General features: G+C 36.0%; 1 protein-coding gene across 2 annotated transcripts; it reads left to right on the forward strand.

The window, feature by feature from the left end:
* Positions 1-123: 123 nt before the first annotated feature.
* LOC121421706 (A disintegrin and metalloproteinase with thrombospondin motifs 4-like) lies at positions 124-20,040 on the forward strand. 2 transcript variants are annotated; one of them, XM_041616489.1, is made up of 19 exons: positions 124-263; positions 880-963; positions 2,111-2,235; positions 3,047-3,208; positions 4,191-4,325; positions 4,849-4,999; positions 5,949-6,053; positions 7,100-7,251; positions 7,783-7,846; positions 8,556-8,667; positions 9,993-10,144; positions 10,832-10,952; positions 11,492-11,569; positions 12,383-12,537; positions 13,523-13,664; positions 14,317-14,461; positions 15,449-15,642; positions 16,886-17,070; positions 18,369-20,040. In XM_041616489.1, the coding sequence occupies exons 1-19, from the start codon at positions 183-185 to the stop codon at positions 18,540-18,542; spliced, it is 2,517 nt and encodes an 838-aa protein (XP_041472423.1). In that variant the 5' UTR covers positions 124-182; the 3' UTR covers positions 18,543-20,040. The 2 variants fall into 2 exon arrangements, with proteins under 2 accessions (XP_041472423.1, XP_041472424.1); XM_041616490.1 differs by lacking the exon at positions 3,047-3,208.
* The last annotated feature ends 65 nt before the right edge of the window (positions 20,041-20,105 follow it).

Here is a 20,105-nt window from a genome sequence, read left to right on the forward strand (position 1 = left end):
GATGAAAATATGCGTAGTCATCCTCTTGCATTTGTTGATTTAATGTTGGATGTTTTATGTATTTCGGCTAGCTACCTTTTGATTTTCCTTTTACAATTTCCTCTCCTCATGCACCAGCATCAGAAGAAAAAAGGCATTTAAACAAGCGGTCTTTACCAGTGAGTGATAGGAAATACATTGAGATGATGATTGTTAGCGATTCAACAATGTTTGATTACCATGGCAACGAGATGGAGAATTACCTGAAGACTGTCATGTCCATTGTAAGTCTTTTCATTTTTAGATTTTCATTGTCTCTGAATCTTGTTCATTTTTCTATCTTCACCTTTGTTCCTTCCCTCTTCTTCTTATTTCCCCCCTTTTCCTCCACCTCCTTCCTCTCCTCCCTTTCTTCTTCTTCGTTTCCTTCTTCTCCTCCATATTATTCTTATTCGTCTTCTTCATTACTTCATTTTCAATATTTCATTCTTCATTTTCCATCTTATTCTCCTTCATTCCATAAAATCCGAAAAGTTTTAATCAATATTATAGCTCTTTCTCTATATCTCTTTATTACTCTGTAATTTTTTTTTTCAATATTCTTACTTTTATATATAGATTTTTTTTGTAGGCTACAAAGGTTTACTTTAAAAAACCTTCCAAATCAAACGTGTTTTCACGACTGTTTAAGAAGCGGCTTTTGAATTATCTTATTTTTGAAACCTCATGGGCAATGTGCGCATGCCCACATCATGGACATATAGGAGTTTACCTTTCATTTTTTCTTATTAGAGCTACGCTCCTTTTAGATTCTACAATTTTATTTCTACTGCATTTACTAAACCACTTGTGATTTTTTTATAGTATGAATAGATATATAAATTTTCTGTTTATCATCAGGCAGCATCAACATTTCGCAGCCCTTCAATTTCAGTGAATATTTCTCTGCATGTTGTACGCTGTTTGGTGCTAGAGGCAAAAGAGGTATGCTACTAAATTTCTTCATCTTCACAAGTAGGGCCTACTACATTGGTATACAAGATAGATAATTTCATTTTGATTCAATTTCCTTCTATTTATTCATTCATATTAATTCACTCGTTTATCAAATTTTCATTTTTATCATAATTATTCTTTCACTATTTTCATTACTATAGTAATTGCTACTATGATTATTATCATTATTGTTATTATAATTATTATCATCATTATTATTATAATGATTATTTTTTTTATTATAATCAATCTTTTACTATCATTATGTTTTATTATTATCATTGTTGGAATCAATATCTTTAGTAATGTTATCATCATTATAATTATTTTATCATCATCATTATCATTATTGTCATTATTATTATTATTATTATTGTCATCCCTTTTGGGTTAAATGGGTTGTGTGAAATAATGTGAGGAAAAATCCTTGAGCTCACAATATATGTCTATTCCAGTCATTGGCAAAGTCGTTCCTACCTTTATGAACACCTTTGTGAAACCTTATCCAAATAACAACAAGTTCATATCTTCTCTAGATAAGAGATATCTAACATCAAGTTTAACACTGTAAAAAATGAAGTGCTAATTTAGCACTTTCAGTGCTTGTATATAGTGACTGCATCCCACTACCAGTGCTGATTTTCTAGTTCAAATTCGAAGTGCAGTCACTAACAAGCACTTTAAGTGCTAAATTAGCACTTTATTATTTTTTTTTACAGTGAAGTATCCATAAACCTATCACCTGTCATAAAATTGATTTTCTCTCACTTAAAAACAATTTGACTCTTAGGACCGTATTCTGTAGTCAGGTTTAACTTGAACTCAGGTTTAAAGTTGTGGTTTAAGTATGGGAAGCCAAAACCATCAAAACATTTTATTAAGTTGAACGTTTCTTATGTTTACTGTGCTCTTTCCTGATTCATCGATATAAAGACAATAATCTATTTATACTTCCTAGACAATTATGAATGATTTGAGAGCCAAATGAGCTGAAATATGATATCTCTACTGTTAGTGATTTATCTAACAATTGACTATCCATACTTAAACTACAACTTTAAACCCGAGTTAAAGTTAAGCCTGCTATCAGAATACGGGCCCTAGTGAAAACCCGAATGCTCTCTGTTCCATACAGGTAGATCCGGTGATCGTGCCCGATGCCCAGTCATCACTAGGTAACTTCTGTGACTGGCAGAGACGTGTGTATCCTGAAGACATACACGATCCTCAACATTTTGATATAGCCACTCTGATAACGAGGTGAGGCTTATTCCCTTTATTTGGAACAGAACATTAAAAGAAATTCAATGTATGAATTGTGTGTAAATTTTGTTATAATTGTTGCGTATTAGTACCTCAAAATTTCGAGTTCGCAGTACATATGGTATATGGAGCTTTGAAGACGATATAGCTCGGAGCAAAATGCAATTCAAGTAGGTGGCGACCAGCTGTAGTCGTGGTAGTCGATTTCACTTTTGATTTTCATTTTTTTTATGTTTTGGAGGCTCGCACATGTATCATTTCCTGATATAACCCTACAAATGATCAGAATTTTATAGCCAGATCACAATGATTTACTTGTTTACTTTGATTATCTTTTCGAATGTATAATATAAGCGGAGTACACAATGGCCTTGTATCCTCATATTATTTTTGGTAAATTGCCAATACGTCCTTTGCCAACTCGTCATCACACTCATCACATTGTCTACTTTTATTCTGTCTAATGCAACTCCATCCATCAGCATATCGTCTATAAACCATTTGGTCCAATCGTCACTTCATCTAATCACCATTTCATCCCATACTGGTCTAATATCGTCTTTAATTTCATTCATTTCGCCCAATTAACACTTAGCCTATTCCTATTAGACCAGAGGTATATGGACTAAGTGGCTATTGGACCAACTGGTTATTAGACGAAATGGTGAGTGGATAAAATGGCAATTAGACATTGTGGATAGTGGAAGAACTGATGGTAGACCAAATGAAAGTAAACGAGTTGGTAATTAGACAAATTGGCATTAGAAGAATTGAAAGTAAATAAATCTTCTATACAATTTATTTCTAGGCATGACTTGTCAAGAAAAGACCTCATCACAGGGTCCTCTATACGTGGTGTCCTCGGGCTAGCCAATATTGCGTCTGCTTGCGTCAAGTCAAGACGCTGCGCCATTGTAGAGGATAATGGACTGGCAACGGGTCTGACAGTGGCACATGAAATAGGGCATGTGTAAGTATGGAGCCATTTTGATCGAGTCTGCGCCAATGAATGTTTATTTCAAAGACGGATGAATCGGGCCATTGATGCTGTAAATCATCATTCATCAATCGTCATTCTGCACATCTGCACCATCATCACCACTATTATCATCATGATCATCATCATCATACACCCTGACCACCATTATCATCATCATCATTATCATCACATCATCACCACCACCATCATCATCATCATCATCGTCATCATCATCATCGTTATCATCATCATCGTCATCATCATCATCATCACTATCCTCATCATCATTACCATCATCATCATCATCATTATCCTCATCATCACCACCACCACCATCATCATCATCATTTAATTCGCCATCATCATCACTTTCATTATAATACTCTACATCTTAATTGTCATAATCATCATCAATCATCATCACCATCATCATCACCATCATCATCACCATCATTATCACCATCATCATCACCATCATCATCACCATCATCATCACCATCATCATCACCATCATCATCACCATCATTATCACCATCATTACCATCATTATCACCATCATCATCATCATCATCATCATCACCACCATCGCCACCACCACAACCATCATCATCATCATCACCATCATTACCATCATTATCACCATCATCATCATCATCACCATCATCGCCACCACCAACCAACATCATCACTATCACCACCACCACCACCACAACCATCATCATCATCATTATCATCACCACCATCATGATCATCATAATTTAATTCACCATCATCATCATCGTTATTATAATAATCATCATCATTTTAATTTTCATCATCATCATCACCATCATCATCACCCTCACTACCACCACCACCATCATCATCACCATCATTACCATCATCATCATCGTCATCATCATCACCATCATCATTTTCTATCGCGTCGATCTTAATCCGTATTCCGTACCTTACCTATGCGTGTCTCTTTCAGTCTGGGTATGGAACACGATGGTGCCGGAAATCGCTGCCTGACCTCGGGTCACATCATGGCTTCTGTGACGTCATCGGGACCCGGTGCTTACACTTGGTCGCGGTGCAGTGTGGGATATCTAAATTCATTTCTGAGGTAAGAGGGTCACAATACACTATACACAATCGATCGGTTGTGTTTTATTTCTTTTAAGAATGTATTGAAACGCTATTGTCAAATTAAAAGGGTTCTCAGTCAAAGACATATTATTTTGTTTTTTCATTAGGTAATAGTACGCTTGCATAGTTGTTGTAAACATGTTCGCCTCGTGATTTTTCTGTAAATTGAATTGCTTTCGTGTTTGATTTTTAATAAAATCCTTCTATGAAAGAAAAAAAGAAAAGAAAGAAAGAAAGAAAAAGAAAACAGTGCACCACAAACATACCTGCGAGAGCACCGCAAGGTTTTCAACAAAAAAATGAAGACATTTCATCCACGAAAAAAAAATGACAAGCAACAAAAAGTCAACCAGCCAATCAAATCGAAGGATTTCAGTAGCTTTAAACTGTTATTGCAAAGTTTGTTTAAAGACAGTTTTTATGAACAGGTCCCTAATTTTGACTTAATCGGTTATCTATGAAGTCGTCATAAGTCTCCTCTTAATCCCTTTTTTTTACAGATCGCCAATATCACATTGTCTTAACGACGAACCGGATATGAATAAGAACCTTTCCCTCTATCGGGGTTGGCGACCCGGTCAACTCTTTCACCGAAATGAACAATGTAGATTCCTCTATGCAGACAGCAGTGGGGCGTGTTCACACAGACAGGTATTAGTTAGCTTACAGCCGTTGAAAAGCGATAGTGTGAAAATGGTAGAAAATTGACCAGTTCGTAGTTATTTCATGGACGATTTTGGTCAAATGACTTTTCATTTCTTTCATTATGATAGGCAGATTTCAAAGCAAGATATTACGTAAGCTTGCATTACATAGCAGGATAAAGAAATTGAATTGACTAGAATAATTCGCTCTAAAAAGTTGCGTGTTAAAACTTAAAGACACCAGTTGATGTCCCTATAGAGGGCTAAACCCTGAGGTGTTAATGACACCCTGGTATTATTTTGCTGAACATATCACCACAGAGTGTAAAAGTACCCACATGTGTGTTTAACGAACACCATAAATTACATTGGTGTAAAATAACTTCAGTATTAACACCGGCAAACACCCCCATGTTTTTGCAGTGAATGTGTTAGAAATCCATTCAAATCAGTCCTTGTATAGAATGGGTATATGCTAGTATAAGTGAGATGAAAAATGTAAATAATATTAATAATAATGATAATGATAATAAGAAGAAGAATTATAATGATAATATTAATAATGATAATATTAATGAAAATGATGATAATATTACTAATAATGATAAAAATAATAATAATAATAATAGTAATAACAATAATAATAATTACGGTATATTTACCCAGGGTTGCCTCTTCTATTATTTTTTTCCGGTTTTAGCTCGGCTACCTAGGTGCTCAAGCATTCGAGGAATCCTACCGAGTACCCATTCACCTCACCTGGGTTTAGTGCAGCACAATGTGGGTAAATGTCTTGCTGAAGGAAAACATGCCATGGCTGGGAATCGAACCCACGTCCCTCAGACTGAAAGGCGAGAGTCATAACCACTAAACTGCGCCACCCCCATTTAGGCTTCCAAGCAGGCTTTGACGCAATGTTGTTTTCTTTTTTTTATTATTATTATTCATTTTTGCAGAGTGACTGTGAAAAGCTATGGTGTCTTAGAATGAATAGTGAAAAGCAAATATGTAGCACCAATCGAGCTCCTCCGGCTGACGGCACGGAATGCGATGAAGGAAAGGTATAATATCAGTGACGGACCGTGAGCCGTAGGATACAAAGCATTGGAGGGGCACAGCGTTGTTCACAAACAATACAGTGCCCCCCCCAAGCTTTGTGTCCTTCGGGTCACGGTCCGTCACTGTATAATATTGCTTGGAACTAGTACTATCATTAATCATCATCATCTTCTACGACACGCTTATTATTGTCTTTATTGTCAATTTTAGTATTACATTTGTCCTTCCTTCGTTTCAAAACCACTACTTTTGTATCATTTTGATCTTGTTTAAAGGTTTGCATGGTGGCATATACAATCGCTGATGTGGTTTACGGTACACCATGTGAAGTGTTACAGAAACAGTGGATAGAAGAAGAGAAGAAATGGATAGGCGAGAAAGTGGAGATTTGAGAGTAGAGTATTCTTTCTTGAAAATAGTCCTGAAAAGGACTGTAAACCAGAAGAGATTGATGAGTTAAGAACAGCTTGAGTAGTAGAGCTGATTAGGAGATGCTGGCTTGAGTCGGCGAGTAGAGATGATGAGTAGTAGAGACTCGACGTTTCGGACAGGTTGACTGTCCATCTTCAGGAGTGTCTTCACTCCCTCCTTTCTTCTCTTCTATCCACTGTTCTACAACACTCCAGATGGTGTACCGTAAACCACACCAGCGATCATTTTGATCTTATTGTTTTCACAAAATATATTTTTCGTAACATTTTTATTACTAATCATTTTCATAAATATTCATCGATTTTCTATCATAATTGCTATTATTAGGCCTGTCATTAATATTATTATCATCAACATTATCATAATAATCATGTTTATTGTCATTATCATCACTTTTGCCGTGTATCTCATTTCTAATATAACTATACTTATTTTCAGTTGTTGTGATCATGTCAGGCATGTCCCTTTTTTATGCAAAAATAGACTTTAGTAGTATCTTTATGTGTTTGAAAAATATCAAAGTAATAGTACCGAAGCAAACCTTAAAAAAAGTAACAATTTAACAACATCTTAATCAATTGGACATTTTCCGCGAAATTATTTTGAACATCTCCAGTGGTGCATTGGAGGGGAGTGTGTTTCTTACGGAGCCGAAGGTCCTGAACCAATACACGGACAGTGGTCCGAATGGGAGCCGATGTTCTCCGATTGCTCCCGAACCTGTGGCGGAGGGATCCGAAGAAAACGTCGACACTGCAATAGTCCCACGTGAGATGATTTATGTATATGACCCAACCTTTCTCTGTCATTTTCTTCGTTTTTGTCCATTCTCTTCTCTCATATATAAATGGTATTGAGAAGCAGGCCTTCATTTGAGAATAATTTTAGAATTCATTTTACCAAAAATTCTATATATTTTCAGCCCCCCCATAGAATAGTAAATTTTAGATGGCATTTTGCCCCGGCATTGTGCTGACTGTTAACCAGACTTCTTAAACTAAGATTATCTTAATTTTTAAGTTTTTATTTACATTTTTCTTCATAAGTTTGGAAGTAGCTCTGTTGTATATAAAACTTGAGATTCAGTTATATTCAGGGTTCAAAATGAATACATCGCAAAACCAGATTCACATGAATGAAATACGTCATTAAGTACAGGTCGCACATTTTACTTTACACGAGCAAGCGCTTGAAACCCCAGACTCCCCCTTAAAATAATGTTAATTTTTAGCTACAAAGTGATGAAATCAAAGCCTAGTTATTATCGATTTTTATTTGAAGTGTTGTTTTCTCCATCAGCCCATCTTTTGGTGGATCCCACTGCCAGGGTGAAGACATTCAGATAGAAGCATGCAATGTGTTTGTAAGTTTTCCACATTCTTTATTCAGTTTCCTCGTATATATTCATGTTTTGGTCCAGGGTTATAATTATGATTCGTTTTCATGTACGCCCTCTACGTTCTTTGTTTTTACTTTTTTTCTCTCTCAAAACAAGTTCATATCTTATGAAGATAGCTTATGCACTGCTTTTCTAAAACTTGCATTTTCGGTAACATTATTTTAATTCTGGTGACAAGAGTACTCTCATCCAATCACATGGCACTATTCTCGTAACAGAAGCTTGTAAATTGACAATGACATCAGCACTTTGTTCTCTATAATTTCATTTTTTGAAAACTTGAGCATGCAAGTCTAAAAAAAAGGAAAAATGCATCTCTGACAAATTCAAAGTTAGATTAATATTTTGTTTTCTCAAATCAATAATGTTATGGCAAGAGTTTCATTATTATTTGTAGTATGACATGTCAATTCTGATTACTTTTCGTGATTGTGAAAGCAAACAACCACGGATGTCTGGCCTGTACTATGGTAACCGTCAGATGATGCCAAATGCGTCGGATAACCGATAAGACGGAGTTCATATCAGACGCTCCCCGAATAATATAGTTTCGGATTCATCCGTAATTGCAAATTAAAGATTTTACAGTGCGAGATATTTCAAAGATTGAATGGTAAAATATAAAAATTGCAGTTGATATTTATGATCCATTATACTTTAACTTTGTTCTGAGGACTGTCCCGGATATTCCCAGTACCGGTTTTCAGAAGAACAGTGCGAATCAAGGAACCGAATTCCTTACAAGGATCAACTCACATCATGGGTGCCTTATACGGATAGAAGTCGTGAGTTAGCCATTTTGTTACTAATGCCTTAAGGCGACCGCACACCTTACGATTGGTCTGCGACCCGATTTCAGAATAAAAAAATTGTAGAATTCGATGCTAACATTGAGATTTGGAATATCTTAATGTGTAATGTGCTAAATCCTCGTGCGGATACATATGTTCAAATCTGTGACTATGCTATCATCCTTCTCAGAATAAAAGCAAATTTGATATCTAGTCGTAATGACGTCATAGCAGTCGTACGATTGGCTACGATTTGAAACCAATTTGGCCTTTACTCCGAAATAAAGGCTTGAAATCTTTCAAAATAGTTATATCAGTATTCTTTCAACAAGTTTTAACCATAAATAAAATGAAATGTTTCATTCACATTTTCAGAAAATGGGCAAAATGCGATTTGTTCCAAAATCGGATCGCGAACAGTCGTAAGGTGTGCGGTGGCCTTTATGCTACAGACCAACTTGCGAATCTGACTCCAGTCCGACCTCATCTACCAATGACATACCATCGATCGGTTTGGAGTCGGTTTCGGTTACAGTCACACCAACGAAACCGACTCCAGACCGATCAAAGCTATTACGTTATTACCAATGACATACCATCGGTCGGTTTGTAGTCGGTTTCGGTTACAGTCACACCAACGAAACCGACTCCAGACCGATCAAAGCTATTACGTTATTACCAAACCATCGGTCGGTTTGGAGTCGGTTTCGTTCGCGAGCATTGATTATATTCTCTCTAAAATGAGAGGGGGGGGGGGCATTTTTATCAAAATTCAATCAATGTTTCATTTAGTCTGTTTGCTAATGCCACCCTGGGATATTATCTATCTATTTTGTCTTTTCGATGAATGGGATCTCATGGGTTTGATCGCTGCATGGCCGAGTCATTTCAAACAGTCAAAGTTATTCGGCCTTCTTGTTAAGCGTTTGGATGGAGAATGATAATGATATGTCATGTGGGCCCGCTGGGTAAATAGTTGAAATGGCTAACCTTGGCAAATATCAATAATGATGTATTATTATCATTATTATCATTTTCATTATTATTATCATTATTATTATTACTATTATTGTTATCATTATTCCTCTAAACAGGATCAAGTCAGTATTTTTCCTTTAATAATTTTACTCTATCAAAAAGCACCAAGTAGTTTCTAGTGCAACTAAGAACTTTACACTACTAATATCCGAGAGTCTTTCTTATCAATCTGGTTGCACCCAAAATAGCTGCATTCTGAATGTTATTATTATTATTATTATCATCATCATCATCATCATCATCATCATCATTATTATTATTATTTATATCTTGGTATGCAGGAATATCTGGGGATGATTTCTGCAAGCATAGCTGTGTGTCTTATGATCTCAAGAAAGTAGTCAAGTTTGGTCGCTTCATAGATGGTACTCGATGCGATGGGGTTCATCCTATAGGAGAATACACGGCAATGTGTGTTGATGGAGAATGCGAGGTGGGCAGTTTATTTTATTTTGTTCTTTATTCAACGTAGGAAAACATGTGGTCGTTCCTTTCATCAAGTTATCATTATTATCATCACCATCAGCTTCCTCCTCCTCCTCATCATCATCGGTATCATCGTCATCATCATCGCTATCAACACCACCACCACCATCATCATTACCATCATCACAATCACTCATCATCATTATCATCATCATTATCATCATCATCATCATCATCATCATCATCATCATCATCATTATCATCATCATTATCATCATCATCATCATCATCATCATCATCATCATCAACATCATCATTATCATCATCATCATTATCATCATCATCATCATCATCATCACCACAACCATCATCATCATAACCATCATTATCATCACCATCATCCATGCACTCATTGCATGATAGTGTTGATGTTGACGATGAAGATGATGATATCGACTATTGCGATGGTGGTGGTGGTCATGATGAAAACGACAATGATCATGGAGGTCATCATAATGATATCGATGATGATGTTGGTGGTGATGATTCTGATGAAACCAACAATGACGATGCCCATGATCTTGACGACGACCATGAATCATGATGACAATGGTTTTGATGATGTTATGATAGATATAATGACGATGTCAACGATGACGACGATGATGAATATGATGCTTCTATCTCATTGCAGTATTTTGGATGTGACCTGGTGAAAGATTCGAATCGACGGTTTGATTCTTGTGGCGTTTGTGATGGAGATAACTCAACATGCGAATTACAAACTGGAACCAAACGCATTCTACCATCTAACGGTAATCATTCCGCAGTAATTATTCCTCAAACTATAGTGCTATACAGGCCCTTTGAATTTTCCATGGAACTATTCATGTGCTAAAAAGTCCGCGATAAATAGTAGGCGGGGTCGACTGCTCTTTGATAAGGGAATAAAAGAAAGAATAATGAATGAATACAGATATGATCTAGTCGTATAACTATTCACCAAAATAAGTATTAAACTTTTAACATCGGTCATCCCCCCCCCCCCCCCCCTCCCTCCCATCAGAGTACTGTAGAGATGCGCTGATGTACATATTTCGCTCAAGTTTATTTTTAACAAGTTTGATCACCTTGCTCAAGAAATGGACTTTTGACTTAAATTCACACCCTTTTAAGATGAGAGTGATAGCATTAAGTTTCAATAAAATCGATTTTAGGACAGCCCACAGGCGGACAACTCTCCGGGCGATTGAGTTGTCCTCGAGTGACCTGATAGTAGAGATTAGACATTCAATTTTAAAATTTCAATTGCTGTGTATTAAAATCAAATCTTTTATTCTCTCTTTTCCTCCAGATTATACAACTGTTTTAGAGGTCCCGGTTGGTTCGACTTTCATCAATATTACACTCTTGTGTGGAGGTTGTCATTTGGGTGAGGTATTCCGACATGTTTAAAAAAAAACTTTTTTCATGTGCATCTTTTTGTGCAGTCCGTATGACTCGCGGTTTCATTTCGTGACTCTAAACTCTTACCGCACACCGATTCGTAAGGTCACATGACACTTGCTCCGGTGACAGTGATTGCTCTGCTATCAACCCTGTACTAAACACTATACCCTACCCTAAACTCAACCCTGACGTGAAACCCTATTGCAACCTAAACCCTCATACCCTTTTCATAAACCAATCCTCCAATTAGCCGCCTAAGAGTAATTCGGATAATTCAATAAAAATTGCGTTCACAAACTCCGAAAATAAGCCGCATTATTTTTACGAGCGCCCGTCCTGAAAAAGGCGGATAATCGTCTTGACAACTGGACACGCCCCCTCCGATGCGGTTGTGTTGGAAAAGGGTGACCTTGTGACCGCACCATGGCAATTATCCGCATTATTTGGAAATGCGTTCACAAACTCAAAATCTCGTCCCGATGCTGCTATTATGCGGATAATAGCAGCATCAAAATAATGCGGATAACTCTGGTCCTCCTCCAATTTTACGACCAAATTATGCTGCTATTAGCCGCATAATTGGGTTTATGAAAGGGGTATTAGTTAGACGAAATTAAGCCTGGAGCAATTGCGGGAGCAAATGTCTTGTCACCGCATTTTCATCATCCCCCATCCCGATAGCAAACAACTTATTTCACAAAAAAATCTTAAAAGCCAATGTCTATCTTCATCTTTAAGAGAGAAATGGACGAATTAATGAAAAAAAATCCAATGAGTTTGTTTAATTTTTTTTAAGCCTTGATGTCACATGGCCAATACGTGTTCGGCGGTGAGGGAGAAAGGGGAAAGTCCCGCGCATACTCGATGGGCGATGACGTCATTTCATACGTTGGCCGAGAGGTGGAAAGCATCCAAATCAGAGGACATATACGCTCAAATTTGACTATACAAGTGAGTATGCTATATGATCATAAAAATTTACCTGTCATAATCATACGTGATCATGTTATCCATCTTTTCTATCTTTCATTCGATTCATCATCTCCTTCCGTTGTACTTTACTAATTAACTTTAATAACCCATTACACGTACATTTATGAACGTAAAGAAATGATTATCTACTCAAATAATTTACAATATCGTGCAAACTCGAGAGTGAGACCTTGACTGGCTGCAAATATTTGTGGATTCCTCTTAAAAGTTTGAGAAAGTTTGACAAAGAAAACAAACGTTGAATAGAATTACAGATTTCCTCACGAATGGCGTCAATATTTGGCATACCTGAATTGTAAACTTATACAACGCTCCCATTACACAAATGCGATAAAACAAAAACCGCCCCAAAACAAAGTGAACATATAATCTGTGCTTGATAGGTCATTGTTGTCTTTCGATACTGCAAAGTAAGCAGATATGTACTCTTAAAAAAAACCCTGATTTTACAGAAAAAAAGACAATTTAGCAGAAAGCAACAACAGAATCATTCTGTTAGTTCAAACAGGAATTTAAACCTGCAATTTAACAGAACAGGGGCCTGTTGCAGAAAGAGTTGCGTTTAAACGCAAGTCAAAATATCAAACGCAAGTCCCAAATGCGCGCTGTTGATTGGTTGAAAATCAAGTTACGCATGATTTTTAGAGTTGCGATCGATTGCAACTCTTTCTGCAACGGGCCCCTGGTGTGTTTAAAAAGGGGAAAAGGGTATTTTCTTTAAGGAAATCAGTAAGGTTCCAAACTTCCATACAACAAATACCAATTTTCTGTAAGATTACGCAATCTGGTAAGATTACAGGTGTTCTCGAGACTCTGCTGCAGGAACTTCTTTTATTTTAAGGATGAATTTTCTAACAGTGTAATATGCATAAGTACAATAATGAAAATACCCGGCGGATATTCCCTAGTAATGCGTCATTTTATTGTCCAAATGAAAATACAGGTTTCGCCATTTTCAGGCGATGTGGTAGAAGATGATGATAGAGGTTCGGAGGTGAGATGGGTTTTCTTCAAACCGATCAAAGAAAGACCAGTATATCGGTGGAATGTCGTCAGTACACCATGCAGCAAGACATGTGGCTTCGGTAAGATTTGTATTCGTAATGTCTTTCTGATTCTGGTGGTGGTGGTGGTGATGATGATGATGTTGATGATGGTGATGATGATGGTGATGATGATGATGATGATGGTGATGATACTGATGATGATGATGGTGATGATGATGTTGATGATAATGTTGATGGTTGTGATTGTGGTGGTGGTTGTGATGATGAGGATTATTATGTTGGTTCTGTTGGTAGTGATACTGTTTTAATGATGAAGATGATGATGACGACGACGATGATAATAATGGTGATGGTGGTGGTGATGATGATGATGATGATGATAATGGAATTGATGATGAGGATGATTATGATGATGATATGATGATGAGGAGGATGATGATGATGAAATGGTAGTGATAATGGTGGTGGTGGCGCTGTGATGATGATGATATTGGTAGTGATGATGATGATGATATTAGTAGTGATGATGGTGGTGTGGTGACTCGGTGATGATGATAATGATGATGATCGATGGTCATGGAGGCAAGCTTACTGGCTATCATGTGGTTTTAAATTCATGATGAAGATAGGGCGCTGGTATGGTGGTTGTACAATAATGACTAAATTATTGATTTTTAGGGATATCAAAAGTCACCCTTCTAATAAAAACCGTTATCCATACATGTCACAGGAATACACACACCTGAAGTAATCTGCAAGCAACTAGAATCAAATGGAATAATTGATATTAGATCTGTCGAACCTTACCATTGCCTGCATCTCAAGAAACCTGATCTAATACCAGAGCCGTGCAACGAGTTCGACTGCCCGTACAGGTGAAATATTTTGTTTACATATGATTGGTTCGCTTTTATTTATTTGACTCATTATTATTCATACTTCTTTAAAGTGCCCATTCATTCATATTGAAATCATTTGTAGTAACAAATTTATTTTTCCGTAGTCATTTTACATAAAGATGAAACGTTTTGTGTAGCTTGTCAAAAAAATAATGAAATGGTATTATTTGAGTCATACACCAATCTGTTAAAAAAGGGGAACTTTAGGCTAATTAGTATGCGCTCCGTCTTTAAAGGGGAATGAAACCTTTGGAACAAATAGGCTTGTGTAGAAACAGAAAAATCAAAGAATAAGAATAAAGAAAGTTTGAGAAAAATCTGACAAATAATGAGAAAGTTATGAGCATTTGAATATTGCAATCACTAATGCTATGGAGATCCTCCCATTGGCAATGCGACAAGGAAGTGTGATGTCACTGATGAACAACTTTCCCTTTGGTGGACTATAAAATACACTCAAAATGTCTCTTTTTGCTTTTTCTTATGATGATACAAACTTTCTATCCATGATGTATTCTAAAAAATATGTATTACGTGCCCTCATGTAGAATGAACACATGATCTATGGATAGATGTGATAAAATAAGCAATTCAAGTGAAATATATACTAAAGTAATTGGGAGAATTGTTCACAAGTGACATCACACATCTTTGTCGCATTGCCAATTTGCTATCTCCATAGCATTAGTGATCACAATATTCAAATGCTCATAACTTTCTCATTATTTGTCCGATTTTTCTCAAACTTCTGTTGATCTGTTTCTTTGATTTTTCTGTTTTCACACAAGCTATCTTGTTCCATTGGTTTCATTCTCCTTTAAAGGAATTCTTGATCTGTTCTTGAAGTCTCAAAACTATTGGTTGAAATTTTTAATTATTTTATTATTATCATTATTATTATTATCGTCATTATTATTATTACTATCATAATTATTCTTATCATCATCATCATTTGGGTTGTAGATTGGAGGTGGGAGAGTGGGGCGACTGTTCAGTGTCTTGCGGTGTCACAGAAGTGAGGGTCCGTCAGGCGTATTGTGTCCGGGAGAACACGCCTGGATTGACGGAGATCCTACCGTATGAGACGTGTGATAGCGAGGATAAGCCGATGCTTGAAGAACCGTGTAATGCACCAGTTTGTACTGACGGCGGAAAAGGTGAGGAGGTACTTAATGTCGAAAATATATTGAAAGATTTCTGGATTTTATTTTCATGAGAAATAGGACTGTTAATGAGATTGTTGTAAAAGCCGTTCTTCTATACGCCGTAGATTGATTTGTACTTATAAAGATTTCAATGTTATATCAACTTATTCTTCGGTCATTATTAAAGGTAAATTCAAGTTTTGGTAACGATCTCAAAATGACTTTTTACATAATCTAATATAATGACCACCCAAGTGTCTGTATGAATTAAAAATATGTGCCAAAGGATTCTGGAAGAAATTGTGTAATTGCTGAGAAATAAGCAAAATAAGCGCGGATTCGGTCACTTCCGTCTGGTCTTTATTCCGGCATGTTAATACACTGTCCCACGTGTCCCTATCTGTGTTAGCGATCTTCTGTGTGATCGTATTTCAGCTTAGATTTTATGATTTTCACAAAGTTCGGTTTATGTAACTGTACCAGATCTAGATCCACGATGATAAAGTCATACTTAACCTTGGTTTTACAGACATTCTCACGAAATTACTGTTTACTGCAACTACTATCATTTAGCTTTAATAACCATCAGTTACACACTATGTACAAAGAAAAATTAACATTAGAAATAATCAATTGTGACTTAAAGCTGGCGAGGCCACAGATGAACGATTTTTAAAGTTGGAAGGGCAAATCACAATTTGGTAATTTTTACGTTTTGCATGTACACAGTTAAACGCTATTTAATTGTTTTTATACAATGATGGTTACTATACGAACCTTACAGTAGTTCTCTAGGTGTGTAAAATCTTACAGAACAAAGATTCATTTTCAAGTATGGTTGTTCAAAAAGTTTACTGTTTAAAAGGCCTGTTCCCACACGGACACGAAAGGTATTCATAACGAATCCAGCAGACAAGCAAAACTTCGGGGTGGCTCCATTCGTTTTCATCCGTTCCAGACAATGGACAAAATGGGCGAACAACAAAGTCACAGTGGATGGATGCTCGATGGATATAGAGCGTATAAACACATGTGCAAAGTGTACACAACAGATACATAACGCCTTCCAAGGGTTGGCAAGATTCTTTTCCATTATGATCCTCTCTGCATCCGTAAGTGCAGTGGAACCAAGGCTTTATAGGTTATGTTTAGTAAAAAGCATTGTATAAAAATTGTTGTTGATGTGTATATTTATTAAAAAGTGTAAGGGTTGAAGTATTAATGGATTTTATTCACTGCTTTCACTTTAAAACAGCCTCATGCAATGGGACGATCGTTGCATCGCAGGGGTCGTTCGCTTCACCCAATCATCCCGGTTACTATCCGACAAGCGTTAACTGCATGACCCGGATTCAAGTTAATCCGGGTTACTGGATTGATCTGACTTTCGAAAGCTTTGACTTCGAATCGTCTCCTGAATGCATCTTCGATTATGTAGAGGTAAAATTATTTTTTTTAGATGAAGATGTCATTCTAATATAAGCTAACACGAGGCAGCGCCGCATGGGTTACTACTATCTATAATCTTTCAAGAAATTGAAAAAAGGCGAAAATAGAGGTAGAAAAAGAAGATACAATATGCAATTATGGAAAAAGGGTCGCATGGTCATCAGGCTAGGCCTATATATTGCCCCTCTCAAACAATAAAGTATCAAATACACCATTTCACCAAGCAAATTACCCGGACGATATGTATGATTATTTTGTGTTTTCACTCTTTTTAAACAAAATATTGGCAAATGCCGGTGATGTTCTAATAATTTCAATATAATTTCATATATAACTCCGGGTTTGTGATGACTTGAGCTTTTAAAATGTAAACATTTCCCATGTCGTATTCGTGCAAGTAACAATAGGTTTCTACTGCAATTTCATAGAACAATTTTTTTTTAGGAACGATAGGTGGATAAAAATTGTGACCACTTGGTCATGTTGGTCCACTCTAAAAAAAAAATCAGTTAAAAATGACCACTTGATAGGGTCAGCTTGCCATATTTGACTATTTTTCTAGTCGTATTTTACTAGAACAGAGTTATTTCTGACTAGAATAAAATTATGTCAGAAATGTGAATATCAGTGATTGCCATATCAGTTGCTCCCAGCTGATTACTGGTCTAGTCAATTTGACTGTTTTGTTTCAAGAGTGTCAAATTTTTAACAATCTGTCACAGTCTTGGTATATATATTTTTTTCAAATTTTCTTCCTTTCATTTTTCTTTAGGGTTTTGATCAACAGTTAGTAGAAATTCCAACCATCAGTAATAATCGCATGCAATTCCAAACTTTTGACCGACTGTTTCGTATGTTCCATTGAATACTAACGTTGGTTAGGAAATTGTCCCTTTTGCAGTGTATGTTCAGGGGCCCGTTGCAGAAAGAGTTGCAATCAATTACAACTCTAAAATCGATCTCAATTTTAATCAATCAACAGTGCGCATTTTGGACTTGCGATTGATTTCTTGTCTTGCGTTTAAACGCAACTCTTTCTGCAACGGGCCCCAGATTCCTGGGGACCGTTTCATCAAGATTTTTGTCCGGCAGGTTGTCAGATCTGACATCTTTCCTTGATTTTGATTGGCTGAGAGGCAGTGTTACTATGGTAACTGTCAGATAAAACAGAACTTGTCGGATAAAAAGTCCGACAAGTCCTTTCATGAAACGCTGGCCAGATGATGTGTTTATTAAAACTGTCAAAATGAAATAAACTTCATGAATTTTCCTTCCTATTTTTTCTGCAGGTATTTGAGGAGAAGGAAGATGGATCATCAACTTCAATTTCAAAACTTTGTGGAACAAGGAAATTTAGTTTCTCCATCGTGGTAAAATACTCCTCAGCCATCGTCTTGTTGCACAGTGACAGCATTGTAACTCGACGAGGTTTTGTTGTCAATTTTAGTGAGCTTGATCCTTAAAAACTAATTCTTGAACTTTATCAATAACGATTTCAAGACTTGAATAGCACACAAACATAATTAGCAACTGATTTATTAATATTCATTTTTGACAGCATTGTAACGCGACGAGGTTTTTGGGCCAATTTTAAGTGAGCTTGATCTTTAAAGATTAAAAAATCTTTAAAACTTTCATCAAGAATTATTTAAAAAAGGAGGGACAAAATAGGACACAAGACAAGACTGATCTATATTAATATCATTTATTTTTTAAAGCATTGTAATACCACAGAGCATAGTTGCCAATTTCAGTGAGCTTGATTCTTAAAGATTAAATAATTATTAAAGGTTTTATCAAGGGTAATTCAAAACGAGAGATGAAACAGAGTACCGAATTATGACATCATCAATTTTCCCATTTTGTATGTCAGCGTTTTTGATACCATAATTTGGTAGAGTATGATGAAATACATCCAATACCAAAATTTGGTGGATTCGGTTGATGGGGGCCATAGATATGACTTCATAAATACACAATTAGCTCCATTTAAATCAATGTATTATTGGCCTGGTTTTAAATGTTTGGAACCAAGCCAATAATACATTAACTTTAATGGGACTAATTATGTACCCATAAGGTCATCTCTAAGGCCCCAATAGACCAATACCCACCAAATTTTGGTAGTGTGTGTTTTCATCATGCCCTGCAGAGGTATGGTATAAAACATGCTGAAGTGCAAAATAAAAATTGTGACGTCATCACTTCGGTACTCTTTAGGGCACAAAATAAGACTTTCCACAACTGTTAATATTTTTTTTATTATTTGACAACACTGTGACGCTCTGAGACATTGTTACAAGTTGAGTTATATCTTTAAGATTAAATAAAAATTTGAAGGCTTGATTTAGGACAATCTAAAAGGCGCGAAGCGCAGTTATATGTATACATGAATACTTAAACACCCCTTTATTGTTGAAAAATGAAATGAAACCAATTAAGTTTCTAAGCATATTAATGATTATAAAATATTCACTATCATAACTATGACAAGTAATCTTAGCACCTCGAAGATTTTGGTCCAATATGATAATCACAAACAATTAGAAATAATCTATAATATAATGTTATGCGAAAATAAAGTATGAGTACACCTTTTCAAAGTTGTTGTACAACTTCGGTTCTTGAATGCACTTTCTTGAATAATACAGTACACAATACACACAATGCTGATGACAGAATAACAAGTATACGATTCACAAAAATGTCATGCTCTATAAAGATGTAAAGATAAACAATTAAGATGTTTTACAGCAAAATATTATATTCTTCGTTTGATTATAAGGCATAATAAGCATAATACTCTGTTAATAGTATGTACCCATCTAAACACCCCTGTGATATTTTGAGAGCTTTAAAAATGGGGAGCAATAACAAATATTTGCGTTTATCAATTTTCATCAAAACTGTTAAAGGTCAAGTCCACTTCAGACAAATGTTGATTCAAATCAATAAAAAAAACAAGACAAGCATAATGCTGAAGATTTCATCAAAATCGCATGTAAAATAAGAAAGTTATGACAATT

The sequence above is a fragment of the Lytechinus variegatus genome, chromosome 9 (assembly GCF_018143015.1).
Source record: "Lytechinus variegatus isolate NC3 chromosome 9, Lvar_3.0, whole genome shotgun sequence".
Lineage (NCBI taxonomy): Eukaryota > Metazoa > Echinodermata > Echinoidea > Temnopleuroida > Toxopneustidae > Lytechinus > Lytechinus variegatus.